General features: G+C 49.5%; 1 protein-coding gene across 1 annotated transcript; it reads left to right on the forward strand.

The window, feature by feature from the left end:
• The first annotated feature begins 9,720 nt into the window (after positions 1–9,720).
• TBC1D21 (TBC1 domain family member 21) lies at positions 9,721–23,236 on the forward strand. Its single transcript, XM_069597383.1, has 11 exons — positions 9,721–9,780; positions 16,820–16,927; positions 17,062–17,165; positions 18,073–18,167; positions 18,935–19,045; positions 19,190–19,290; positions 20,165–20,261; positions 20,595–20,695; positions 21,983–22,099; positions 22,755–22,838; positions 23,204–23,236. The coding sequence occupies exons 1-11, from the start codon at positions 9,721–9,723 to the stop codon at positions 23,234–23,236; spliced, it is 1,011 nt and encodes a 336-aa protein (XP_069453484.1).
• The last annotated feature ends 1,610 nt before the right edge of the window (positions 23,237–24,846 follow it).

A 24,846-nucleotide genomic window follows, 5' to 3' on the forward strand; every position in this document is an offset into this window, starting at 1 on the left:
TCTTTGAAGCAGCAGAAAGATCAATCCTCCTTCTTATCGCAGCTTCTCTGTGCGGTGGCACCACGAGCTTCTGCAGCCGCTGCTACACCGGCCGAGACCAGAGTAGCAGGTAATGCCTGACCCAGGCCTGCTGCTTCCCCTCAACTCCTTATCCACCCCCCGGGATGAGAGGAACCTGGCACTTTCTGGCCTTCACCTAGCCCGACCTCAGAGGGGAGGAGGAGGAAAAAGAACGCCTCCACCGCAGAAAGTGAGAGCTTCCTCGACTCCTTCATTAAAGTTTCATCAGGGTCCCTCCTCACCTGCACGTCCCCCTTCTTTTGTTCAAAGCCTGGCTTTAAAACATCACATTTTGCTGAGATCTAAAGACACGAAGACAGGAGGCAGGAGACTGGATTCTGCTTACAAGTCTGCCTTTGATTTGCTGTGTGACCTTGAGCAAGTTACTTCCCCACTCTGGAGCTTAATTTCTCTATCTATGAAGCAGAGTTGCTGTAAGTGTTTTTTCAGCTTTCAGTTTACAACTCTGGGATCAAGACCAGCCTGTGCCCAGGCTAGGGTTCCATTCAGGTTCAGATGGTAGCATTGTCTTTCTCAGATCCTGTCACAGAACAGCCCTCATAACTCTGACTGCCTCCAAGTCCTTGGCCAAATGTTTTTCTGTATAATCCTATCACTGGAAAGATGAGTCCGTGGGTTCTGCTCATGAAGGGGAGGAACAATTCCTGTAACAGCTGTCCCCAGCTGCTCGAGGACTACAGAAAGCAGAGAAGTCTGCAGGCTGTGTCCCTGGAATGCTGGAGGAAGAAGAGAAGGACAGGGGAGGAGCAGGCGGTGGGAGGAGGAACCTCTTAGGACCTTCTGCTTCCGCATGTGGCATGCTTATAATCCCACCAGACTGGTGAGTTAGGTTAGGGCTGATAAGCCTCTTCTACCCTGAATGCCAGCTTACCCCACACAGGTACAGCCCCTCCCCAGCTGGGCAAGGGAAACAGTTGCACACACAGAAGAATTAAGATTCTCTACTTGTGTTCTTCCCCACCCCCCACCCCCAAGAGCAGGCCCCAAAGACAGAGGACAGAGACCGCAGGAGTCCTGGACCTTCAAGCAGGACCCACGAGCTGACACGGCTTAGGCACCAGCCAGACGCCTCCTGCTGAGAATCCCAGTAATAAGTCTCCTGTGTCTGGTCCCTAGAACAGTCACGGACCTACTCCTGAGGTCAGAGCCAGCAGTGCTCTCAGTCTCCCAGGGTCTGGGGGATAGAACTGTTCCAGAAAAAACAGGTGGGAAAGGAATACTTTCGACCTCCCTGCTCTATGAGGTGCTGATGTGTGTCAGGATCTCCTCTCTGCCTCCAGGACTCGGCCTTCAGCCACCTCCTTCACCTCCCCAGGCCCCAGCATGGCATGCCCCCTCCCATCACTCTGGACACCTGGAGTCCTCTGGTTTTGCCCTCCAGGAAGTCCCCAGAGTCAGCCCTTGGCCTACCGCCCCTCACTGGCCTCTGCAGCTCGGGCTTTCTCTGGAACGGGAACCACCTGTGATCTGCTGCCAGGATTGGTTAAGCCCAGCTGTGCCAGCCCGGCCACCCTGCCCATTGTGTGTGCCTGAGAGTGGGCGTGTGTTTGTGTGCACACGCATACACACACGTGCATGTACTCTGTAGTACACACTTTATGAAAGTATAAAAAACATGTAAGATGAGATTTTATCAAATTTGACACACATGCATACCTTCCTGACAGTCCTAATTTTGCATGTGTCCATGATAACACAATTCTTTCCCGCCTTACTTTTCCAGTCTTTGTAATCTCTAGTAGCAAAACCTCTTGTAAACGAGGTTGAATTTGAAGCCATGGGTAACTCGACCTATATTACTAAAGGATCAGCATGAAGAAGACTAAGATGGAGTGAAACTGGAGAACCCCCAATTTAGAATTTCTTTTCCTTTCATGACCTTGCTTCACATGGAAGTTCATTCTCAAATGCTGTCTCTTTCTGCTTCCAACAAGACCACCACTGGAGTGCTGGCCCCCACATTTTCTGTCCAGCTAAAGACTTGTGGTTTAGCTGGTAAAGAATCTGCCTCTAATGCGAGAGACCTGGGTTCAATCCCTGGGTTGAGAAGATCCCCTGGAGAAGGGAAAGGCTACCCACTCCAGTATTCTGGCCTGGAGAATTCCAGGGACTATACAGTTCTTGGGGTCACAAAGGGTCGGACACGACTGAGTGACTTTCACTAAAGCCCTCTACGTTTCTTTTCACGAGAGCCCTGGCATCACTGAACTTCAGGCCCCCGTCCTACCGCAGCCAGCCTGGTTACCACAGAAGACCCCTAAAGTCAGCGCGGTTTCCCAGTCTCTCCTTTCCACGTGTAGACCAAAGAACATCAGTAATCGTGGCTAATAAACGCAAGAGCAGCACCAGTGTTAGACCTGAGGAAGTCACCTGGGGAGGCTCATTAATTCAGCAAACCAGCTTCTGGTTTCAATTTGGCCTTTAACTGGGGAGGGAACTTGATCTTCTAAAGGAGCTCTGTTTCTATAAAACCAATAAAAAGCCTGTTTTCCCACCTCCCTTTCAGAAACACACGTGCTCACGGCAGGCTTTACCATCCCATCGTCTGCAGGACACACTTTAGACGGCAAGTTTGGCGTAGAGGTGAGGTGCCCTGGATTGACATCATGCTGTGTTTCAGAAAATGTGTGGATGTGTGTTGGGGGTAGGGGGAGAATATATGTGTGTTTGCACACACTTTGCTGGGGCTGTTTGGGTGTGACTACATGGAGAATGATACTAAAGCCTGTGGTCCTGCAGTTTAGGGGCGCTTGTGGACTCCTGAATTTGCGGGGTGTCATGCATGAGTTTGGAGCTCTCACGTAGGATGAGTGACAGGGGTGTGAACCCACCGAGGGGTGAGCGTGTGGCCGTAGAGCACTGACATCGGGATCTGTCTGCCCTGAGGGTAACGTGGGCTGGGCACCTGCAGACCTTCGAGCATCATGGTCTCGTCTTTCCCTGGAGAAGCCTCCTGCCAACTCTAGCCTTGCTGCATCTTCTGCACCAAAGGGCAAGCTGGGCCTCTCACCAAACAGCCTGTCTGTGGTCAACGGTCAGCAGCAAGCTCAGTGCTCCTAGCTGTCCCTGTGGTTCTTAATACCCGGCCCAGGTGGCCATGCTAGGTAGGGGCTGACTGAGGCTGGGGTATATCAAGTAGCTATTGTTTCCCCATTTTTCAGAAGAGGGAACTGAGCCTGGGAAATTAAATAACTTTCTCTGGGGTCCCAGGAGAGAGTTTCTTGGGAGGTTCAAGGTTAGCCTAGATGTGTTCTGGAAGAAATAATAACACAAACAACTGCTCAGTCTGTGCTGGACACTGTGCTAAGCACCATATAGACATTACTTAAACCTCACAATAGTATACCAAGTAGCTACTATTTCCCCATTTTACAGGTGAGGAAACTGAGCCTGAGAAATTAAATAACTTGCCCTGGGTCACACAGCAAAGAGGTTGTAAGACTCGGATCTGAACCTAAGACTGTTTGACTCTAAAATTTGTGCTTGTCTCTCCCTATTCCCACTTACAGACTGTCTTAGAAAGAGGGGAGAATGGGGCTCACTTCTTCACAAAGCCATGGATAAACCTTAATTTCACAGAAGGAGTTTTATACCCATGGATTTAAGATCCATGACTCTTGATGAGAAGAATAGGAGGGGGTGGCCAGGGGAAATAAAAAGCAGAGACATCACTTTGTTGACAAAGGCCCATATAGTCAAAGCTATGGTTTTTCAGTTAGGCATGTACGGATGTGAGAGTTGGACCATTAAGAAGGCTGAGCACCAAAAAATTGATGCTTTCAAATTGTGCTGGAGAAGACTCTTGAGAGTCCCTTGGACTGCAAAGAGATCAAACCAGTCAATCCAAAAGGAAAGCAGTCTTGAATATTCATTGGAAGGACTGTTGCTGAAGCTCCAATACTTTGGCCACCTGATGCGAAGAACTGACTCATTGGAAAAGACACTGATGCTGGAAAAGACTGAGGGCAGAAGGAGAAGGAGGTGACTGAGGATGAGATGGTTGCACGGCATCACCAGCTCAATGGACATGAGTTTGAGCAAACTCTGGGAGATGGTGAAGGACAGGGAAGCATGGCATGCTGCAGTTCATGAGGTTGCAAAGAGTCGGACACGATGGAGTGACTAAACACCTCCACCACCGCCTAGCGAAGGCCCCTGGAACTACTGGAGAGAACTCCCTCTCAGCTCTGACAGGTGATGGAGCTTGATGTACAGATCTCAGTCCACACTGCTGTCCTTGGAGCCCTGTGTGTGCAAGGCTCCCACTGCTGGTTCTTGTGCCTGCTTTGCATCACTCTGTGGGTGATGATGCTGGGAAGGGACTCAGGTCAAGTGGTCAGAGATGCCACCGGACACACAGAGGCTCTTGCCTGCGCTGGGAGACGCTGCCCATTCCTTTTCTTCTTGGATTTCAGTTGCAGTAGAAATGCATTATTTTTTCATTAAAAATTCACTTTGGAACAGATAGCCTTCAGAGATGTAATTAGCCATGTCATCTCTCTCCATTAGCTGTCCCTGGAGTTTGCTGGAATTCCTTGTCATTTTTCCTCTCCATTTCACTCTTTCCCATCCTCTTTACATGTAGGTTGTAGCACTGCTCCACTGTCTCCCCCGACACTGCACACTCTGAATTTGGATGGAATGACTATTCTAAAGCCTGGATGAGGAGTTAGAGCAAGCTCCCTCCTCCCCCCTGGGCTCTGGGGTCATGGTCCTCTGGGCCAGCAAGGGGTTCATAGATGCCCACTTCTGCTCATAGGATGAGGGGGTCAGCTTGACATGACACAGAGCTGGCCTGGCTGGTAGCCAGTCTAAGTAGAGCATGGAGGTTCCTAGCTCCCCCCCGACTCGCTGGGCGATCCCAAGCAAGTAGCTTCTGTTGCCCTCACCAGGTGGTCAAGGTTGGCAATGACATATACAAAGCCCCTCCTCTGAGGTACACAGTGGGTGCCCTCTAAAAGGAAGTCATGGTCAGGATGTCCAGGGACGAGACAGGGGCTTCTGGGGACTGAATGGGCAGTAGACAGCGCAGCATGAAAGAGGCAGCCTCTCACTGAGAATCAGAGTCCTGTGCTTGGCGGAGCCCCAGGGCTTGGAGGGCAAGAGTCAGGAAGAACCATGATGAGGACCCCCTAAGGAGCAAGACCACCTTCAGAGCAGGGGAGAGCTTGTGGGGACAGCTGCTCAGGGCTGAAAGCACCTCTTCTTTGCTGACTGTGGTGGTTTCTACCTAGAATTGCTCCTATGAGTTATTCCCGGCATGCATGACAGCTGGATTGAAAGTGACAAGCGGTGTCATCTTCAACTAACTAAGGGGAAGGATAGAGCAAGGGAGGGCTCCCCAAGATGATGAGGTTGGCCCCTAGTGCAGCAAATAACCCAGGACACCCCAACTGGCTCCAGGGACTTCAGGTGGCTGGGCAGGGTATTGCTCTGGGGAATTCCAACATCACACGCTCAGAAGACAGCTGTCTCCACCCGCAACCCCCAGCCCTCTCTTTCCCTCCTGCTAGTGACACATGAGGTGCAGCTGTCTCCAGCATTGTCAGAAATACCGCACTCCATGGGGGCGAGGGCAAAAAACCTGCTGCCGAAAACCTAAACTTATCCCGGTTCCCCACAAGGAGGGGCAAAGAGAAATGCACTGCTTTAGCATAAAAGGTTGTTGGCACTTCACAGTGAAATCAAATCAGAATGTATGTGATTTACACCAAGAGGCAGCATGCCCCAGACTAGACAGTCACGGGTAGGTGTCCTTTGAAGGAGGCTACCTGATAACTGTTACAGGGACCTGGCGCATCTCATTTCACAGAGTCGTGTCATGTTGCATTGACATGAAGGGAACTGGAGTGAACTTGGTTTCTAATACGGGCCTCACCCCGCTTTCATAGCAACCGTGGTCCTCGGGTTCCTGGAAAAAGGCAGAGAAACAGGAACTGTCGGGCTCACAAGCTCTTTGAACTTTTGCACTGATGTTTTTGCAAGCCTGGTGGAAGCCGGCGGCATCTTGACTCAAGTCTAGTTCATAGAGATTTTCACAGATGTATCCTGGGCATTGGTAATACTAATGGTGATGCTGAGGTTCCTAACCATGCCCGTGCCCTGGGCTCCTGGACCCTGCTCAGCTCTCAACACATGCTGGTTCATACCTACCTGTTCCATGAGGTGCTATCATTCCCCCCCTCAGGACATATGATGCTGAGACTCAGAAAGGTTAAGAGATGATGTCAAGCAAATGACACGTGTTACCACCTCTGGGGTGGGGGTGGGGGGAGTCCCACTGCATGGAGGAGAGCAAAGAGCACAGCAATGCCTGCCACCAGCAGCCCAGAATGTCAACCTTCTCCGTGGTCTGCAAGTGTGCCAGGGTCACCAAGACAGACACGACTCACACAGGCACTGGAGGGAAGAGTGCTTTGCTCACTCAGAGAAGCGACAGAGCAGGACCAGCTTCAGTAGCTGGCATCGGTCCCCCGGGGCCCCGAAAAGCCCCCTTTCCCTCCCTGCTGGGTGGAGATACAGCAGCAGGATTGGCCAGGTGCCACATGATGCACACACTCAAGCAGAACAAAGGAGCACACACCAGATCTAAACAGGGAAAGACCACCCCCCACGAGGCAGTAAGTCCAGCATAGCCGGCAAGGGCTCCCTATCTCTTGGCAAGGGAGTGCCCCAAGCCTAAGGCCCACTCTTACATGCTTAGCAGGGGTGGAAAGACAGCACGAACGAAATGGTCTCTCCCAACAAGTGGGGCCAAGTTCACATCAGGGCTGGGAGGCAGGGTCAGGATCTGAACCTGGGTTTTTCTGGCTTCAAAGCCCACGAGCCTTCTCATCACACCAGCACTGTATGTCACTCCGCCAGGCACCTCTCACCATTTCCATACAGGGAACTGAGGCATGTTTCAGCATCACTGGGGTTCCCTTGCCTACTTCTTCTATTTAAGAAGTTCAGAAAAACTGTACTGCAGATCAGCACTGCGTGTGTGCTTGCTAAGTCACTTCAGTCGTGGCCGACTCTTTGCGATCCTGTGGACTATAGCCCGCCAGGCTCCTCTGTCCATGGGATTCTCCATGCAAGAATACTGGAGAGGGTTGCCATGCCCTCCTCCAGGGACTCTTCCCAATCCAGGGATCAAACCCAGATCGGCATTACAAATAGCAAATAAATATGCAGTGTGGAACAGGCATAGATCTATAGGCTCTGGTGGGGGTGGGGGGTAAGTTATAACCAAGAGATTCCCATAGCCACTCTCTCTTCCGAGTCCGCCTCCCCACCACTGTCCTGGCAGCCCCTGGACAATCAGAGTCCTCAGAGCAAAGATGGACTGGGAGGTTTTCTCCCTCCCAGGACTTCTCTAATAACAAATGCTCCATCTCGCCAACCTTTACCCACACTCTAATATCAAGAATAATATTTTAAAACCTGGGATTCTTGTGCCCGGAAGAATCCCCACATACGGGAATTTAAAGCAGAAAAGTGGGCCCCCACCAGGGAGGCGGGGAGTGTAATGCAGGAGAATCTACAGAATTTGGAAAGTGAAAGTCACTCAGTTGCGTCCGGCTCTTTGCAACCCCATATAGTCCGTGGAATTCTCCAGGCCAGAATACTGGAGTGGGTAGCTGTTCCCTTCTCCAGGGGATCTTCCTGACCCAGGGATCAAACCCAGGTCTCCCGCACTGCAGATGGATTCTTTACCAGCTGAGCTACGTGCAAATAAATGGACATGGGAAGGACCATTCAGTCCTAGAGAAAATGACATTGACACATGGAAATACCTTATAAGAGTCAGAAAGAGGGGAAACCGGGCTCAAAATCCCTCTCACTTCAGCACAGGGTCCTGTTTGAATATTAAGTCTCCATGCAGTTGCTACGAGGCTTTTGTGATATGACCAAGCTATACTGGCTAATTGGGGAAGGGTTATTTTATCTGCAATTTGCAGATAAGGAGCCAGAGGTGAAAGGAAGTTCAGTAGATGATCTATGCCCGTCATGTTCATTTTAGAAGCCACATCGGATTTAGCACTCAGATTTTCCAGTTCCCTGCCTGATCCTCAGCTTCTCGAGGCAAAATCATAGTTAATTCTCAGTTGTTGGCGCTGTTGATGTGGAGGAACAGAGGCATAGATAATCCCAAATGGTGAGTAATGCCCTCGCCATGCCCAACGCTCTAGACATTTGCTTCGAAAGGCGCAGAAGGAAGGTATCTTGCTGTTAGAGGCTGCTCTGTCCTTATTCCACCCCTCCCCTACTCAAAGCTGCCCCACCTCCTGCTCCTTGAAGACCTAGGGGCAACAGATCCAGAGGAAGAGGCTGTCACGCTTTCCTAGGTTGGGATGGAGTAGTGGAGAGAGGCAGAGAATAAAGCGTTTTGGTTTAAAAGGCCTCCTACAGTGCCACAAGCGAGCAGAACAGTAACAGCAAATGAGACAGTGAATTGTGTCCACTGAAGACTTCCATATGGATGCTGAGTCATTATGCTAACAAGGACATGCGAGCCAGAGGCTGACTGTATTCTGATTTCATGGCTGGGGGATTCATGGCTCAGAAGGGGGGAACATCCAAATTTGAGGTCAGAGTCCTCACTCCAGCTCTAAGCTCCTGATTTCAATTTGGTTGGTCTAATTACTATCCTCTCCTCATGACTAAGGATGCTTTAGAGACAGATGGCATTAACGGCTGAGACCTGAGCAGGAATGCAAGCAACGCTTAAGGTGGAGAACTGATGCTGGAGCCAAGAGAAGTCAGCTCCTCAGGTCCATTCAGCAAATACTGAGCACCACCAGGAGGTGGGGCTGGCGCTGGGAGGGGAAAGCACAAGGACCAGACACTGACCTTGGCCAAAAGGAACTCAGGGAAGGAGTGGGGATGAGGCACGTATAGAAACCTCTGTAACATATACAGAGAGGAAAGTAAGAGGAGATCTAAGGGCTTCATTTACTCTTCTCCTCAATTAAATTATTTGTTCAGTCACTTGGGCACTGTCTTTAGTGCTCTAGACACAAAGATAAATGAAACTGATCTCTACCCCTTGAAGCTACCATCCAAATAATCTGAATCACCCAGGGAGTTTTTCAAAATACAGTTCCCCATGTCCCCAGCTCAGACATTCTGATTCTGAATCTCTGAAAGTTATACTCAAGAGATCTAAATCTCCTATTCTAGGTGCTTTCCAGGTTTCTGTACTAGTCTGGTGGGATAACAAGTGAAGGGGGCCCGGAAGAGGGAGAGCCAGAGATGGAAAGACTTCCTGGTTCACCTCTTCCAGGAAGCCCTCCCTGATCAGCCCAACACACTGGTCTACATGTCTTCTGATCCCAGCCCCCATTATACATCCTGTGAGTACTACAATTTTTTCTGGGTGACTGGGAGGTTTAGTCCTCTTGGTTCTTGGGTGTATCTGATCTCTAAAGTTGAGTGCTCCCATGTTCCAAGGCCATTGTGATGAGCATTCCAGGGGCTTTGTGACATATTGGCTGGCTCTGTTCAAGTATGGGAGGTCAGCAGAGGCCCAGTTCCTCCTGGGAAAGCAACTCATCCCCCCAAAGGAAGACCACCTTCCCCTGCTTAATTAAAGCATCACTTAGGGCTCCAAGTAAACTCCAGTCAGAGGCTGCTTGAAGACAGCCAGCAGGGGCCATGACCACCCTCTCTCCCGAAAACAGTCTCTCTGCCAGGCAGTCGGCCTCCTTCATCCTGGTGGGTGTTCTTCATCAGCTCTGAGTCCCTCCCTCCCCAATCCCTGGTTTGCATTAGGGATATTTTCCCGTTAGGGCTATTTTTCCCTGTTGGGTGGGAAGGACTGGAACCCTGAGCTGGCCTAGAAGGTGGAGCAGGGTAGGTCAAACCTTGGTCTCGCCATCATCACCGACAACAGGACTAAAAAACACAAGTCCTTTCTTTACCCTTCTATCTAAGCCAGTGTTACTTTTCTCCCATATGTGACATTCTAACTTTAAGGAGTTCCTGGTTTGCAAGTTGTCTTAAAGATGCTGAATTTTCCTTGGTGTTTTTGCCAACAATTTTGGTATGCTCCCACCAGGTGGCAGTAATGCTTTTGTTAGCAGGTGGTTCCACGTCCAATTAATAAGAGAAGCTATTCATTTGAATTCAGCCTCAGTCAGAATTTTCCACACTGTATATTTTTCAAAATCATGGTGACTAATTATAATGACCTTAACCAATCTCAAGTCTCATTAATCATTGTGATTTAGAGAGTGATACATAGAAAAGCAGAAATGCAAAATGGGTACCTCTCTCCCGAGTTTTAAATGTTACTGCTTTATTGCAAGTTATCACCAGGCCTTGATTTGAATTTTCTTTTTTATCTCTCTTCATTTCTCTACACTTAGAGAAGGATAATAATAAAATAACAAACTGTCATATGGCATTTATTATGTACAATGACTGTTGTAAATGATTTATTTACAGTCAGTCTCATCAAAACTCTGTGAGGTAGAGGAAGCTATTACACTCACTTTATAAATGAGAACATTGAGCCCAGGGGGCTAAGCAACTTCCTACAGACCCGCTGCTAGTAAATGGCAGCTGTGCTGTGCTCAGTTGCTCCAGTCATGTCCGACTCTTTGTGACCACATGGACCACAGCCCACCGGGCTCCGCTGTCCATGGGATTCATCCGGGAAGAATACTGGAGTGGGTTGCCATGCCCTCCTCCAGGAATCTTCTTGATCCAGGGATCGAACCTGCAACTCTTATGCCTCCCGCATTGGCAGGCGGGTTCTTTACCACTAGCACCACCTGGGAAGCCCAGTCAGTGGCAGAGTTGTGTTCAAGCCCAAGCTGTGGAGTCCATCTCCTAATCAGTGATTCTCCGAGTGTGGTGACTGATTCTGCAGCATCAGCGTCAACTCCAGTCTAATGAGGAATGCAGATTCTTGAGTCTCAGATCTTCTGAGCCAGAAACTCTGGGAGTGGGGCCCATCAGTCTATAGTTTCACAAGCCCTCTGGGTGATTCTGATGTGCACCTAACCTCTTCTTTGCATCACACGAATCTCTAGCTGCTCGCGGCATATGGGATCTTAGTTCCCAACCAGGGATCGAACCTGCATCCCCTGCATTGCAAGGTGGATTCTTAACCACTGGACCACCAGGGAAGTCCCTAAGCCATTTTTTAAAGATACTATACTACTATACACACTCCACACCTGGGTTGATAAATATCACCCAGATAACTCTCTCAGGTCACACACATCCCTCCCTCAAACTGTCTACTCTTAATATGCCCGCCCTCCTTGGGACACCCCCTCTTTCCTTGGTAGGAATCACTGAGACGATTATGGTTACTGTTGGGAGTACGTCTTGTCCCACAGTTGAACTCAGGCTTTACTGGGGGCTCTGTTGCTACACAGGATGTGAGAGTTGGACCATAAGAAGGCTGAGCACTGAAGAATCAATGCTTTCAAATTATGGTGCTGGAGAAGACTCTTGAGAGTCCCTTGGATTGCAAGGGAGATCAAACCAGTCAATCCTAAAGGAAATCAACCCTGAATATTCATTGGAAGGACTGCTGCTGAAGCTGAAGCTCCAATACTTCAGCCACCTGATGCGAAGAGCCAACTCATTAGAAAAGACACGGATGCTGGGAAAGATTGGCGACTAAAGGAGAAGAGGGCGGCAGAGGATGAGATGATTAGATAGCATCAGCAACTCAAAGGACATGAATCTGAGCAGACTCCAGGAGATAGTAAAGGACAGAGGAGCCTGACATGCTGCAGACCGTGGGGTCACAACGAGTCGGACACAACTAAACAACAACTGTTGCTATGAGGATGCAGAGCAACATGGCATCAAAAAACCCTTCAAGAAAATTTTTCTTATCCTCCAGTGGCTTTCTTATTTTACTAAAACATACTGGAGAAAATCCTTAACCTAATGATGAAGTGGGGGAAAGAGGCTGGAAAGATGTATGCCTGCAGCAAGGGCCACTAACAGCTGTTAGAGAGGTTGAACCATTTAAGGCTCCCACCTCTGGCCCCCTTCTCCAGGGGAAGCATGGCCCACCTTCCCTCAGGTTTATCGGTAGGGAGTTCCAGCCTGCTGAGGTACACCACAAAGGCGGAAAGAGATTTCCATACCTGCTTTGCCTAGCAGTGCTCTTCTAGGGGACTAGGAAAGGTGTTATTGCAGAGCTGAAGAGTACCCAGCACCTCATGGACTACCAGGGTCTCCTCCTGGATAACCAGGTCCTTGTACCCAGATTGTGGGCAGGGTGTTAACAGGCTGGCGGAGCAAGGAATAGAGGAATATAGGAGGATGAAGGTGGATTTCAGGGGCCATTGAGATCACTGTCTTCATTATTTTGGAGAACCCCAGATACAGATTCTATGGTTTCTGGCACAGACAGGCAGTGTTGATGTACTAGTGAAGAGAGGGAGGGGACTTCCTGTGGAAATTCCTATCGCCACCCACCTTGCCTCTGCCCCCACCCCCGCACCAACCTGCAGGCCTCTGCAGGTGGTCAGGCTTTTTGAGCTTGTCCTTGGCTTGCTAGTGAATGTCTTACAAGTTCTTGTGGGTGCCCCGTAGTTAGCTTGGGTCCAGGGAGATACAGAGAAGAGGATGGGCAGAGAGAAGCTGAGTTTACTGGAGGAAGTCAGTGGCTTTTTAAAAACAAATTCAGCCAAAGCAAAGTAGGCAGATGGCCAACTGTTGCAGGTAGAGGTTTAGTGATGCAGATTCTCCGAGCACTCAGCAGATGCTGTCTTGTGATGTTTCTAATGATCTCTGCCCTATTATGTTGATGCTTTTATTACAGTGCTCTGTGAATATTGCTTTGATTAGTTTGCCACTTTCATTATGTGTAACCCCTTTTTCATGTCTTTGTTCATCATTTATTTTTTACCCTATGGCATTTAAAGTATACCTTTTGTTAACAGCCCTCATGCATGCTTAGTCCCTCAGTCCAACTCTTTGTGACCCCATGGACTGTAGCCCACCAGGCTCCTCTGTTCATGGGATTTTCCAGACAAGAATACTGGAGTGGGTTACCATTTCCTCCTCCAGGGGATCTTCCAGACCCAGGAATCAAACCCGTGTCTCCTCAGACTCCCGTATTGGCAAGCTGATTCTTTACTACTGAGTCACCTGGAAAGCCTAACAGCTCGAGGAGGGTGTATATTTTTTATTTAAACTGAAAGTCCTTGCCTCTTACACTCCCTGGTGGCATGGCATTGGAGTTAAGCACCCTGACTCTTACACCAAACAACTCTGGGTTCAAATCTCAGCTCTGATATTTACTGTGTGACTTCAGATACACTAATTAACCCTCTAGACCTCTGGTTCCCTAACATGTAAAGCAGTGTAACAACCTCACCTGCCTCATAGGTAGCTGTGAAGATCAAACAGTTGTAAATATAAAGTGCTTAAAATAAAACCAGTGCTTTTAAAGTGTTTACAACTATTAAGGAAACTTAAGCATTTGTTTCCATAATTAATTTCTTTGGGTTTCAATCACTTTTATGCTTTATGCATTTATTGATTCCTTACTGTTTCCTGTATTGTTTATTTTTTAAAGTGAATTAGAAGGAAAATGCCCTATTCTGATAAATCTCTAATTTTAAAAAGTCAAAAATAAAATAATTTCTTCTGCCACTATCCTTCAATCTAATAAAAAATTGAATTTGTAGTTAAAAATCTTCCCATAAAGAACACTCCAGATCTAGCTGGCTTCACTGGTGAGTTACACCAAATACTGAAGAAAGAAATAATACTAATTCTATACAAACTATTCTAAAAATAATTGAAAGGAAGGAATAGGTCCCTACTTATTCCTTGAGGCCAACATTGCCCTGATATCAAAATCAAAAACATTACAAGAAAACAAAATTATAGACCAAGCTCTCTCATGAACATTGATGCAAAAATCCTAAATAAAACTGTAGCAAATAATATCCGATGATGTCTAAAAAGGATAATACATCGCCACGAGGGTTTATCCGAGGAATGACAACATTCAGAATAATTCAATGTAATTTACCATAGTACACTAAAAAATGAAAAACCGTATGATCATCTCCATTGATGAAGAACATCCATCCCTGATAAAACTCTCACCAAACCAGGAAGAGAAGGGAACTTCCTCAGCCTGATAAAGGGCATCTACAAAAAGCCTACAGTTAACATCACGCCGAATCATAAAAGCCCAAATGCCTTCCCTCTAAGATTAGGAACAAAGCTAAGATGTCTGTTCTCACCACTTTTATCTGACATTGCCCTTGAAGTTCTAGTCAGTGCATGAGACATGAGAAATAAAAGACATCCAGCTTGGAAAAGAAGAAGTGAAACTGCCTTTATTCACAGATAACATGACCATCTATGTCAGGGTTGGCAAACTTTTTCTGTAAGGGTCAAAGCAGTAAGGTCTGTGTGTGTCATACATCTCTGTTGTAACTACTAAACTCTGCCACTGTAGCATAAAAGCAGCTGTAGGCAACAAATGAGTGAACAGGCATGATTGTGTGCCTATAAAACTTTATTTGAAAAAAAAAAAAAACAGATTGAAGGCCAGATTTGGCCCATGGGTTATAGTTTGCTGATTGCTGGCCTATATAACAAATCCTATTGATCCACCAAAAAAGTTACTAAGACTAATAAGTGAGGTTAGCAAGGTTGTAGGATACAAGATCAATACACAAAAATCCGCTATATCTGTAAATACTAGCAATGAGGAGCTGGAAGTTGAAAGTTTAAAAATGACACCTTTTACAACAGCATCCAAAATGTGAAATATTTGTGAATAAATCTGATAAAATATATGAATAACCTACACATACCAAAATGCACAAAACATTGCTGAGAGAAATTAAAGAAGACCTAAATAAATGGAGAAATATACTATGTTTTATGGGTCAGAAGATTCAATAGCATTATCAGTTCTCCACAAATTGATCTATACTTTCAGTCCTGCTGATGCTAAGTCACTTCAGTCATGTCCGACCCTGTGCGACCCCATAGACGGCAGCCCACCAGGCTCCTCCGCCCATGGGATTTCCCAGGCACGAGTACTGGAGTGGGGTGCCATTGCCTTCTCCGAGGTTCAATGCAATCCCCATCAAAATCACAGCTGCCTTTTTTTTTTTTGTAGAAATTGACCAATTGACTAAAATTCGTAAGGAAATGTATCCCTAAAGTTCAGTCATTCCCTTTCATAATGAAAGATCCCAGGACACAGCCCTGCTCTTCCTATTCTCTTCTACTTCCTGCCAAGTAAGTGCTGCAGTTTCTGAGTACAGGTTGTGAGAACATGACTGCTGTCAGAGGGCAGAAACCTGGCTCTGATCAGCTCAGACAACAATGTCTATACAATTGGAATGTAGCATCAGGGCAGACCCTGCTTCCCAAGGTTAGGCCAAGGCCAAGATTTGTTGTACCTTCTTCGGCCCATATATCTTATTTTGGTTTAGAAGATGGAGCATGGATGTGTTATTAAAGTATATTGCTTGATCCCTCTCTACCACACAGAGTTAGCAGAAATTGCCCCAAATTTGGGCCTGTGGGCTCTAATTCTTATTTCCAGTGCTGTTTTTGTCGCTAACACCTTTCTACACCTGTGGTCAACAGATCAACATCAGCAGTGCCCTGGGAGTTTGTTAGAAACGGGTCATCTTGGCCCCCACCCCAGACCTTTTGAGTCAGAATCAGAATTTTAAGATCTTCAGTTGACTTGTACACAAATTTAAGTTTGAGTCACACCTATGCATATTCAGGTATCTATCAGTGGGAAGTTGGGAATATATACATCAGACATGTCTACTCACCTGCCAAGCTCTGTCCATCAGTATACTTTCAAGACTGAGATGTGGCATTTCAAGATATTCTCTTCAATGCAAGACTCCTCTAGGCATCTTCCCCTGTTCCAACAGGAATTCAACTCCTAATTATTGTTTTATCAGCATTTTAAAGTATTTTGTGTGCACTGCACTCACCTTCCCTGACACACACACACACACACACACACACACACACACCCCTTATGTAAACAGAAACCATTCCTTATGATGTACCATTTTACACTTCTAGAAAAGGTAAAATGGATCTCATAGATGTGTTCAATTAGTACTTATTTTATTTTTCCATTATCAAGGCAAGTATACATTATAGTTATAGAAAAGCTTGAAAATACAAGAAAAAGGGAAAATTACTTATAATCCTATCATTCAAAGACAATCACTATTTTGTTTTTAGGTGGGGTTTTTTTTCAGGGTTTTTTTTTCAGTCTTTTTTTAAAACAGGATTTTTATAGTGGTTAATTCACTTGAGTATATAAGGTGTGGTTTTTACAATATGTAACAGATGTATATGGAGTATGTACACAGACAGAATACAGACTGAATATACAGCTTTGCTTTCTGTTTTTTTCTGTTAACATTTGTATTTTCCCAGATTATTATTCATTCCTTGTAAGTATCCATTTAAATGCCTCACAATATTCCATTGAGCATATAAACCATAGTTTACTTAACTATTCCCTTATTGCACAACGTTTAGAGAGTGCTTGCATTTTTCATTCTAGCAAGTAGTGTGCAATGAAAATTATTGTGCATACAGCATTTTTCTATATATTTTCAGTAATTTCCTCAGGTTAAATTTTCAGAAGTGAGTCAGAGGCTGTGGATTTTGCTTCATGTTGCAAAATCCAGAGTATATCACTTAAAACTCACTCTTAAAGAAAAGCCAAATGTTCCTAACCGAGGGCTGAGGTGGTTGTCCTTGCCAGGTGAAAAGAAAACCGCCCATTGACAAGACGGAATGGGATGGCTTCTTTGACGAGAATGGTCACTTGGCCAAGTCACGAGACTTCATTTGTGTTAACATCCTGGAAAGGGTACAGTCCTAAGCTACCCTCGGCCTCACCCTGGAACTGGGGGCGTGGGTGGGCAATGGGGCGGGCATGGCATTGGAGGGGACTCTTTCAGGCATTCAGGGGGCTCACAACCTCTCACCTCTGCCTGCACCCAGGGCCTGCACCCCACGGTGAGGACAGAAGCCTGGAAGTTCCTCACGGGCTACTACTCATGGCAGAGTTCCCAGGACGAGCGGCTCACGGTGGACAGCACAAGGAGGTAGACCGCTTCAGATCCTTTCAAGGGAGGGAGGCGACCGTGTGGGTGGGAGGGGGTGCCCACCCCAGCCTGCTAGGTCCAGGCTGCTTCCTCCAGACGGACTTCTCTTTTCAAGAGGCAAAACCCCCATGGCTCTCCTGACTCAGGACCCCCACACAGGGGGCGCAGGCACCTCCCCCACCCCCACCCTGTATGCTGCATGCCCCACCCAGTCCACACCCTGCCAACTTGAGCTCGACCCTGGCACCTCCTCGCACTGCCCCGCCACCCTGCCCAGCCCAGCCCAGCCATCCCTAGGCCTGTGCAGCCTTCTTGAGGTAGGGAATATCCACATGCTCAGGGGCCAGCCAGAGAACACTCCAGGGCAGCTGGGGGATCCAGGACCACCCTGATAATTCAGCTCAAGATCCTTAATTAAGTACACGTGCAAAGACCCTTTTCCCAAAGAAAGTCATATTCACAAGGTCCAGGTGTTAGGGCATGGACCTATCTTTGGAGGTCACCATTCAGCCCACTACACACCTAAGCTCATTCCAATGATGGGCACAAACCCCGCCTCATCCGGTCCTTCCAATCCTGACGCACAGGTGCTAGCGTTAGCCCCACTCTACAGACAAGGAAACGGAGGCTTAGGGAAGGCAGTGATATCCCCAAGTCATGCTATCCCCTAATGGCAGACACCTAGTTCTTAAATTACGGATCCAGGATTCAGATGCAGGGGTCAGACTGCAGAGCCACCTCCCATGCACTCCAGGTGCCCATCGGAGGATGGTTAGGGTTGGGCAAGTTGGGGGGATGGGAGGCAGTACAGGGAGCGTGCACCACCTGGGTCAGGGCACTGCTCGGAGTTCCCCCGACTGGCCTGCAGGGAAGAATGCCTCCTTCAGCCTCGGGTCTATCCTCACAGGAAGAACTACGAGGCCTTATGCCAGATGTACCAGAAGATTCAGCCCCTCCTGGAAAACCTGCACCGGAACTTCATAGAGACTCGGAACAGTATCAGTGAGCCGAGGAGGGTGGGCCGGGCCCGGCAGAGGGGAGGGTTGGAAGCCCTCCTCCCTGGCTCTTCCTATGTCACGTCTGTGCCCTGGTTCCTGGGTGCTGCCTTGACACATGCTGCGAATTTTGCCGGCTCAATCTTGGTTACTCTACCAGCCTGGCTCCACCGGCTGCCCCAAGTGGCCCAGCAGTGTGTGTCCCTGGGCGTATGCTTTCGCTGGTTGTCTACATCTCTTCCCGTCTTAGCCTTGAACTAGGTTGGATTTGAGCTGCAGGGAGGCAGGACATTCCTGGCAAAGGGTACAGACTGGTCAAAGATTTGGAGGCAGGGAAAATTCCAGGCAGCTCAGGTTGTGGTGAAGGGTAAAGCGTGGTGGTCTGGTGTATCTTTTTCCATTCTATTTTTGGTTGCTGCGCATGGGCTTTCTGTTGTTGCACTTCATGGGCTTCGCATTGCAGTGGCTTCATCTTGCTCTGGAGCATGGGCTCTAGGGCGTCTGGACTCAGTACTTGTGGCACTCGGGCTCAGTTGCTCCACAGCATGTAGGATCTTAGGTCCCAGACCGGGGTAGAACCTCTGTGCCCTGCACTGGCAGGAGAATTCTCAACCACTGGACCACCAAGGAAGTCCCCGATGTAGATTTTTTCATTCCCCCCTTCCCAGGATGTCCTGGGTCCTACCCTCTTGGATTGGGGGTAATAAACTCACCCATGGACATTCTGTTAGATGTGATCTGGTGACACCCACCTGTCCCTTGCCCCCAACCTAGCATACGACATTAAAAAACTCTATGACAAAGACCCCCTGGGCAATGTCCTCCTCGATAAGAAGAAGCTGGAGAAGATCCTGCTCCTGAGTTATGTCTGCAACACGCAAGCAGGTGAGCCACAGGGCGGGGCCTCCCTTCGGCTCCCCCTTCTCAACTCCTTCCTGGGACAGTGCCCCTGCCCCAGCCCAGGCTCCACGTAATCCCCCCGCCATTCCCCACCCCAGCCCCTCCTCACTGGCCCCTCATTCACTCCAGAGTACCAGCAGGGCTTCCATGAGATGGTGATGATTTTCCAGCTGATGCTAGAACATGACCATGAGACCTTCTGGCTTTTCCAGTTCTTCCTACAGAAAACGGTGAGAGCTGGGCCTGGCTTAAGGACTTCCACGTTCCTCAAATGACCCCTTGAGGTTAGGCAGGCACTGGCAGCCCCAGTCATTTCCCCCAGCCCTGAAACAGCCCTCTGAGTCCCAGAGGAGCTTCTCCCAGAAAAAGGCAATGCCAGCCCTAGTGGGGTTTGTTCTGGGTTGGGGGGTGGAAGCATTGGAACTGAGAAACGAGGATAGCGATGCACTGGGTCCAGCTCTTGTCAAACCTTGAAAAGTCTGGAAAGGCCCAATGAGGGCACCTTTCCCCTGGCATTCTCCCTGCCTCAAACACGGCTCTGCTCCTGCAAACCCTCCATGGTTCCCTATAGGCTCCATAATAGAATCCCAAAACCTCAGCCAAACATTCCAGGCCTCGTCTTCACTCGTCTCTCATTGCTACTTTTACTTGACCTGCACCCAGGCCCTCCAGGCACTCGGTATTCCCACACTGTGAGGTTGAGAGCTTTAAAGGTACTGCTCCCTGTTACTCCCTTTCCTCATGATATGTGAGAGGCTGCCCAGAACCCACCCTCATCCCCTTCTCCATCCCTGAAACAACGTGCCACTGCTCTTTCCTTGTCCTGATTGGTTCAGACCCATGGTATGTGTCTGGAAGAATACCTGAGTTCACTGCATTGTGAGCCATATCCGGTCCATCTCTACATCCCCACCACACACACACATCACGCAGACAAGATGTGTGTTTATAAACACCCATACTCCAACACCCAGACACATACAGAGACTCAGGTAAGGCCCAGCCAGACACACACAGGGCCTCCAGCATTGGGAAGCTGACGGAGCAAGGCTGACTCATCTAGTGCTTTCAAGGGGGTCCCTCCTGCCCACTCATCTGTCCCAGGAACACAGCTGTGTCATCAACATCGGGGTAGGGAAGAACCTCGACATGCTCAACACCCTGATCGACTTCCTGGATCCCGTGTTTGCCGAGCACTTAAGTGAGTGGCCCCCTCTGCTACCATACACCTCCCTCAACCCCAGGGAAGGCGTGGGAAGGGGCCGGCACCCAGTCCAAGCCAGCAGCTCCCAAGCGTGGGGGAGGAAGTGAGATCATTTGGTGAGCTCATTTGGGAGGAGGGTTCATCTGGATGGGGTTAGAATCTGGACAGTTGAAAATCCACCCCGAATGGTCTCCAAGGGCAGTTGGAAATATGACAGCCTGGGTTTTTTTTTAATTTCCCAAGTGTGTTTCCGTGCTGTTGTTCGCCCATGTGTGTTTTTGCTTTATCTCCCATCCCCTGACCATGGCCCTTGGGCTTCTCTCCCCACAGAAGGAAAGGGTGCGGGGGCTGTGCCATCCCTCTTCCCCTGGTTCTGCCTCTGCTTTCAACGTGCCTTCAAGACCTTTGACGACGTCTGGAGGCTCTGGGAGGTGAGGTGTCTGCTGCTCTGGGACAGAGGAACATGCTCTCCCCCTGGGGCAGGCAGCAGGGAGGCCCTTGTCCTTGCTTCCCTTTACTGCCGGCTTTGGACGGGTTCCATCTCTGGGTCGGGAAGATCCTCTGGAGAAGGGATAGGCTACCCACCCCAATATTCTTGGGCTTCTCTGGTGGCTCGGCTCGTAAAGAATCCGCCTGCAATGCAGGAGACATGGGTTCTATCCCTGGGTTAAAAAGATCCCCTGGAGAAGGGAAAGGCTACCCACTCCAGTATTTTGGCCTGGAGAATTCCATGGGTCCATAGGGTTGCAAAAAGTCAGATACAACTGAGTGACTTTCATTTCACTTCATTTTGGATACAGCTCAGTGAGATTTATTGGGCCAATGACCCTGCTCCTGCCCTGTTGAGAGATATGAGAACATCAGTTGATCCCTCTGTTCATCTTAGCCCTCCACTGCACCTTCTCAGGGCAGTGCAGGCAGGAGGGGCATCAAGGCTCGTGCAGCAGAAGCCTGATCTGTATTCAGCTTCCCTGCCACCCTGCCTGCCCAAGGGCCCTCACTCTGCTCTCACTTTCCCAGCCACCTCTTCCTTGGCCTTCCCCTCCAGCTGAGTGCCCACACCTTCTGAGCCCCGACTCCTGGAGAGGGAGGGGCTCCCCAAGGACAGGTCACACCTGCACTTCTTTGACCCCAGTCTCCAGGGCAAGATGCACTCCCCAGGGAACACACCCACCACCCTACCCCGTGGCCACTGCTGCCTGCAGGATTGGGCCCACTGCTCAGCCTGGCATTCAGTGCCCCACAGGTGAACTCCTCCTACCTCACTCCTCACTTCTGGCCTGTTGATCTCTGTGCTCAACCACCAGGCCTTTAGTGACACCCCTGGATTGCTGACATTCCATCAACTGTTGTTTTGCCAAAGCACCACTCGAAGCTACAGAGAGTTACCCAGTCATTCTTGGCATTCTCTCCCCCTGTCTCTCTCTTTCTTCTTTCCTGCTCCCTCCCTTCCTCCTTCCCTTCTTCCTTCTCTCTTTCTCTCTCTCTCCCTCTAGCTGATGAATTCCCTAAAGCCTTTTTCCCTGAGTCCCCCAATAGCAAGCACAATGCCTAGAACCCCAGAGCTTGAATGAATGAATGAGAGTCAGTGAATGAGCACATGGGCAGCAAGGCCCAGGCATGGCTGACGGGTCATGTGGTTGGTGGGTACCGCACCATCCTAAGGGCACCTGCAGTCTCAGACCACAGGCCAGACTGCAGTTCACTGGCCCCTGCAGGTGCTGCTCACAGGGAAGCCCTGCAGGAACTTCCAGGTGCTGGTGGCCTACAGCATGCTGCAGATGGTGCGCCCGCAGGTGCTACAGGAGAGCATGACGGGCGACGATATCCTCCTGGTGAGAGCGTCCTCCAGCCAAGCCCAGCCCAGCCCCACTGGCTCCCGGAGCCCCCTGACACAGACTCAGGGGCCCTGGCTGCCCCTGGGCAATACCGGGGAGACTGACATACTCCAAACAATGTGCCAAGTGCTTGGATAGACCAGCTCATGTAAACCTCCAGACAAGCCTGACACAGAGGCGTGATAGCCATCATCATCACCAGTACCCCTGTTTAGCATCTGGGGGAGCTGAGGCCCTGAACGGTTCTTAACCTTGAGGCTGGATTGACTGACAGTTAACTCTTTGGCCCTAGGGTCCTCCTGTGACAAAGACCTAGAGTTTTCCAACAATTCTGAAAAGCAGCTGAAGTCTTTGATCCACATCTTAGATGGCACCCCTATCATAAAATGAGTCCTCCCAGAATCCCATGAAACACTCGGGGAAACCCTGGGGGCCCTCTAGTGCCAAAAATGAAAACTGCATTCCCCATCTCTCCAATATATAAAATTCCAATGGTAAAATTCAGGCACTGTGCCAAGCTAGTTGAGAAGAGATTGGGTGGCCCCAAGTGACTGCCATGAGCAGCAGCCTCGTCCCCTTGAAGCAGAGGGTCACTGCCTGTGCCAGCCTGTGCCTAGGGAGACCTGCTTCTACCCACCTTCTTCTGGCACAGGCCTGCAACAACCTCATTGACCTCGATGCCGACGAGCTGATCTCCGCTGCCTGCATAGTTTACGCTGAGCTCATCCAGAAGGATGTAAGTCACTTTGATGATTTGTCTTTCTTCCCTTCTTCCTCCAAGAGGCCTTCCCCAGTCGCCCAAGCCCAGTCTACGGCAGGTGTGTTCAACTTCAGAGACATAGCTTGTGCTATATTCTCTGCCGCCAACCCCCGGGGGTTGCTCTGCACAGACTTCTCACTGCTTGCACGCATAACTTGCGCTTCACCAAGCAGACTGTGCTTTCTGAGAACCCAGCTCTCATCCCTCATTCCCTGCATCCCTCCGGGCAGATGTGGACACAGGGCTGGGCACCCAGGGGCTCAGGGAAACGTTACAGGCTGAATGAACTGAAGAATGAGGGCCAGACTGATGTCTGTCCACCCCTACCTCCTCTCCCCCAGGTCCCTCAGTCGTTAAAGGATTTCTTTCTCTGAGACTGCTCACAGTGGACAGACGCCCTCCATGGACAGGATGAGGTGGTGCTTCAGCTGTGAGGTCAGCATGAAGTCCGATGGGGCATTCGGGTGAGGGTGTAGGTAATACAGCTGTGATAACAACGGCCTTCTGGAGTCATGGTTTGTGGTGAGCAGTGTGTTTCCTGGGGTGGGGAGTGAGGGCAGAGACAGGATTGTCTAATGAGAAGAGAGATGGGAGGGCTAGAGAAAGGGCACACACTGGGAAGAGACGGTGCTGGTCAGCGACTCCTCGGGGCTGTGGGTTTTCCAAGGCTGCAGTGGTCCTGCGCCAGGCAGCAAAGGGTTGCGGGCATAACCGGCTCTGTGAGCGGGCTGCCTCCTGTGAAGAGATGGACACGTACAACATGCTTGCTCAATCCCTGGTCCAGAGAGGGGGCCCGAGCCCAGGGCTTCCCACACCATGGCTCTTCTGTACTCCCCACACACGAAGCATACATGACATTGCTTTTCCAGAACCTCCCCAGCAGCCTGTGGAAAGGTCACAACACAAATCTCTGGCTAGCAAGAGGCTCCTTCCTTGCTTTCAAAGCCCCTCACAATTGCACCTTCTGTTTCTCAGCCTGAAATGCTGCCTCAAACTAAGTTCCCCTTTTCAGCCTTTGTCTCTCCAGATAGTGGCATTTCTTCCCTGACTCAGGCAGAGCAGTCTCTCCCTGAGGGCAGAAGCTCCTGCCACCTGCTCTCCCCAACGTGTGCGCCTGCCCCAAGCCCCCCACCCAGCCTGCCCACGCTCTGAGGGTGACCCTGAGGGCAGACATGAAGACTAGCTGGAAAAAGCTGAACCTGCAGAGAGACGGGGGTCTGGCCAGGTGCTTCCATAGCTGCTTGGCACGTGTGTGCACCTACTGTGTGTATGTACACACACGAGCCCTGCCCAGCGGCTACACTTTCTCAGAGGGGGCTGATGGATGGGCGGGAGGGGTCTGCGGTTTCGCTGTGGACCTGGCTCTTGTGGGTGAAACACGACTGCCGTTGTCATGCTCCTGCTCCCACCTGTCACTCTCAGTGACCATCACTGGAAAGGCACTATGTCCCCAACTAGTGGCTGGTCTTCCTCCCCTCAGGTGACAATCTCCCATCCACGGCTGGCTCTGAGTCTCTTGTCTGCTGTGCCTCTGCTGGAGGGGGTTCCTGGGAAGAGTGGGGTCCTGCTTCCCCCCTAATCCAGGGTCTTTTCTGCAAGGTTAATAAGCCAGCATTTGCTGGGCAAGAGGGTACATGGGTAAATTCATATACTGCGCACCTCCTCAAGCTTCTGTTCCCAAGACAATTTATCTAAATAAGGATCCTGTGTGGAATACAGTTCTCTAGGAACAAAACTGTTTTCTACTTCAACAAAGAACCAGATTAAAAGATGAGCTAACTGTGGCCTTGGGAAGAGTCCATAAAAATGTCACATGCGCATCTTCTAATGCTTCTTTTCACCTAGTGGCATTAATTGGCTTATGATTTTTGCTTGGGACATCAATGACAAACATCCACTCCACAACTAAGCAATTCAAGTACTTGCCACCTAGGCCAGTGGTTTTCAAACCTGATTTTAAAATTACTGGAGTTCCATTATTACA

The sequence above is a fragment of the Ovis canadensis genome, chromosome 7 (assembly GCF_042477335.2).
Source record: "Ovis canadensis isolate MfBH-ARS-UI-01 breed Bighorn chromosome 7, ARS-UI_OviCan_v2, whole genome shotgun sequence".
Classification (NCBI taxonomy): domain Eukaryota; kingdom Metazoa; phylum Chordata; class Mammalia; order Artiodactyla; family Bovidae; genus Ovis; species Ovis canadensis.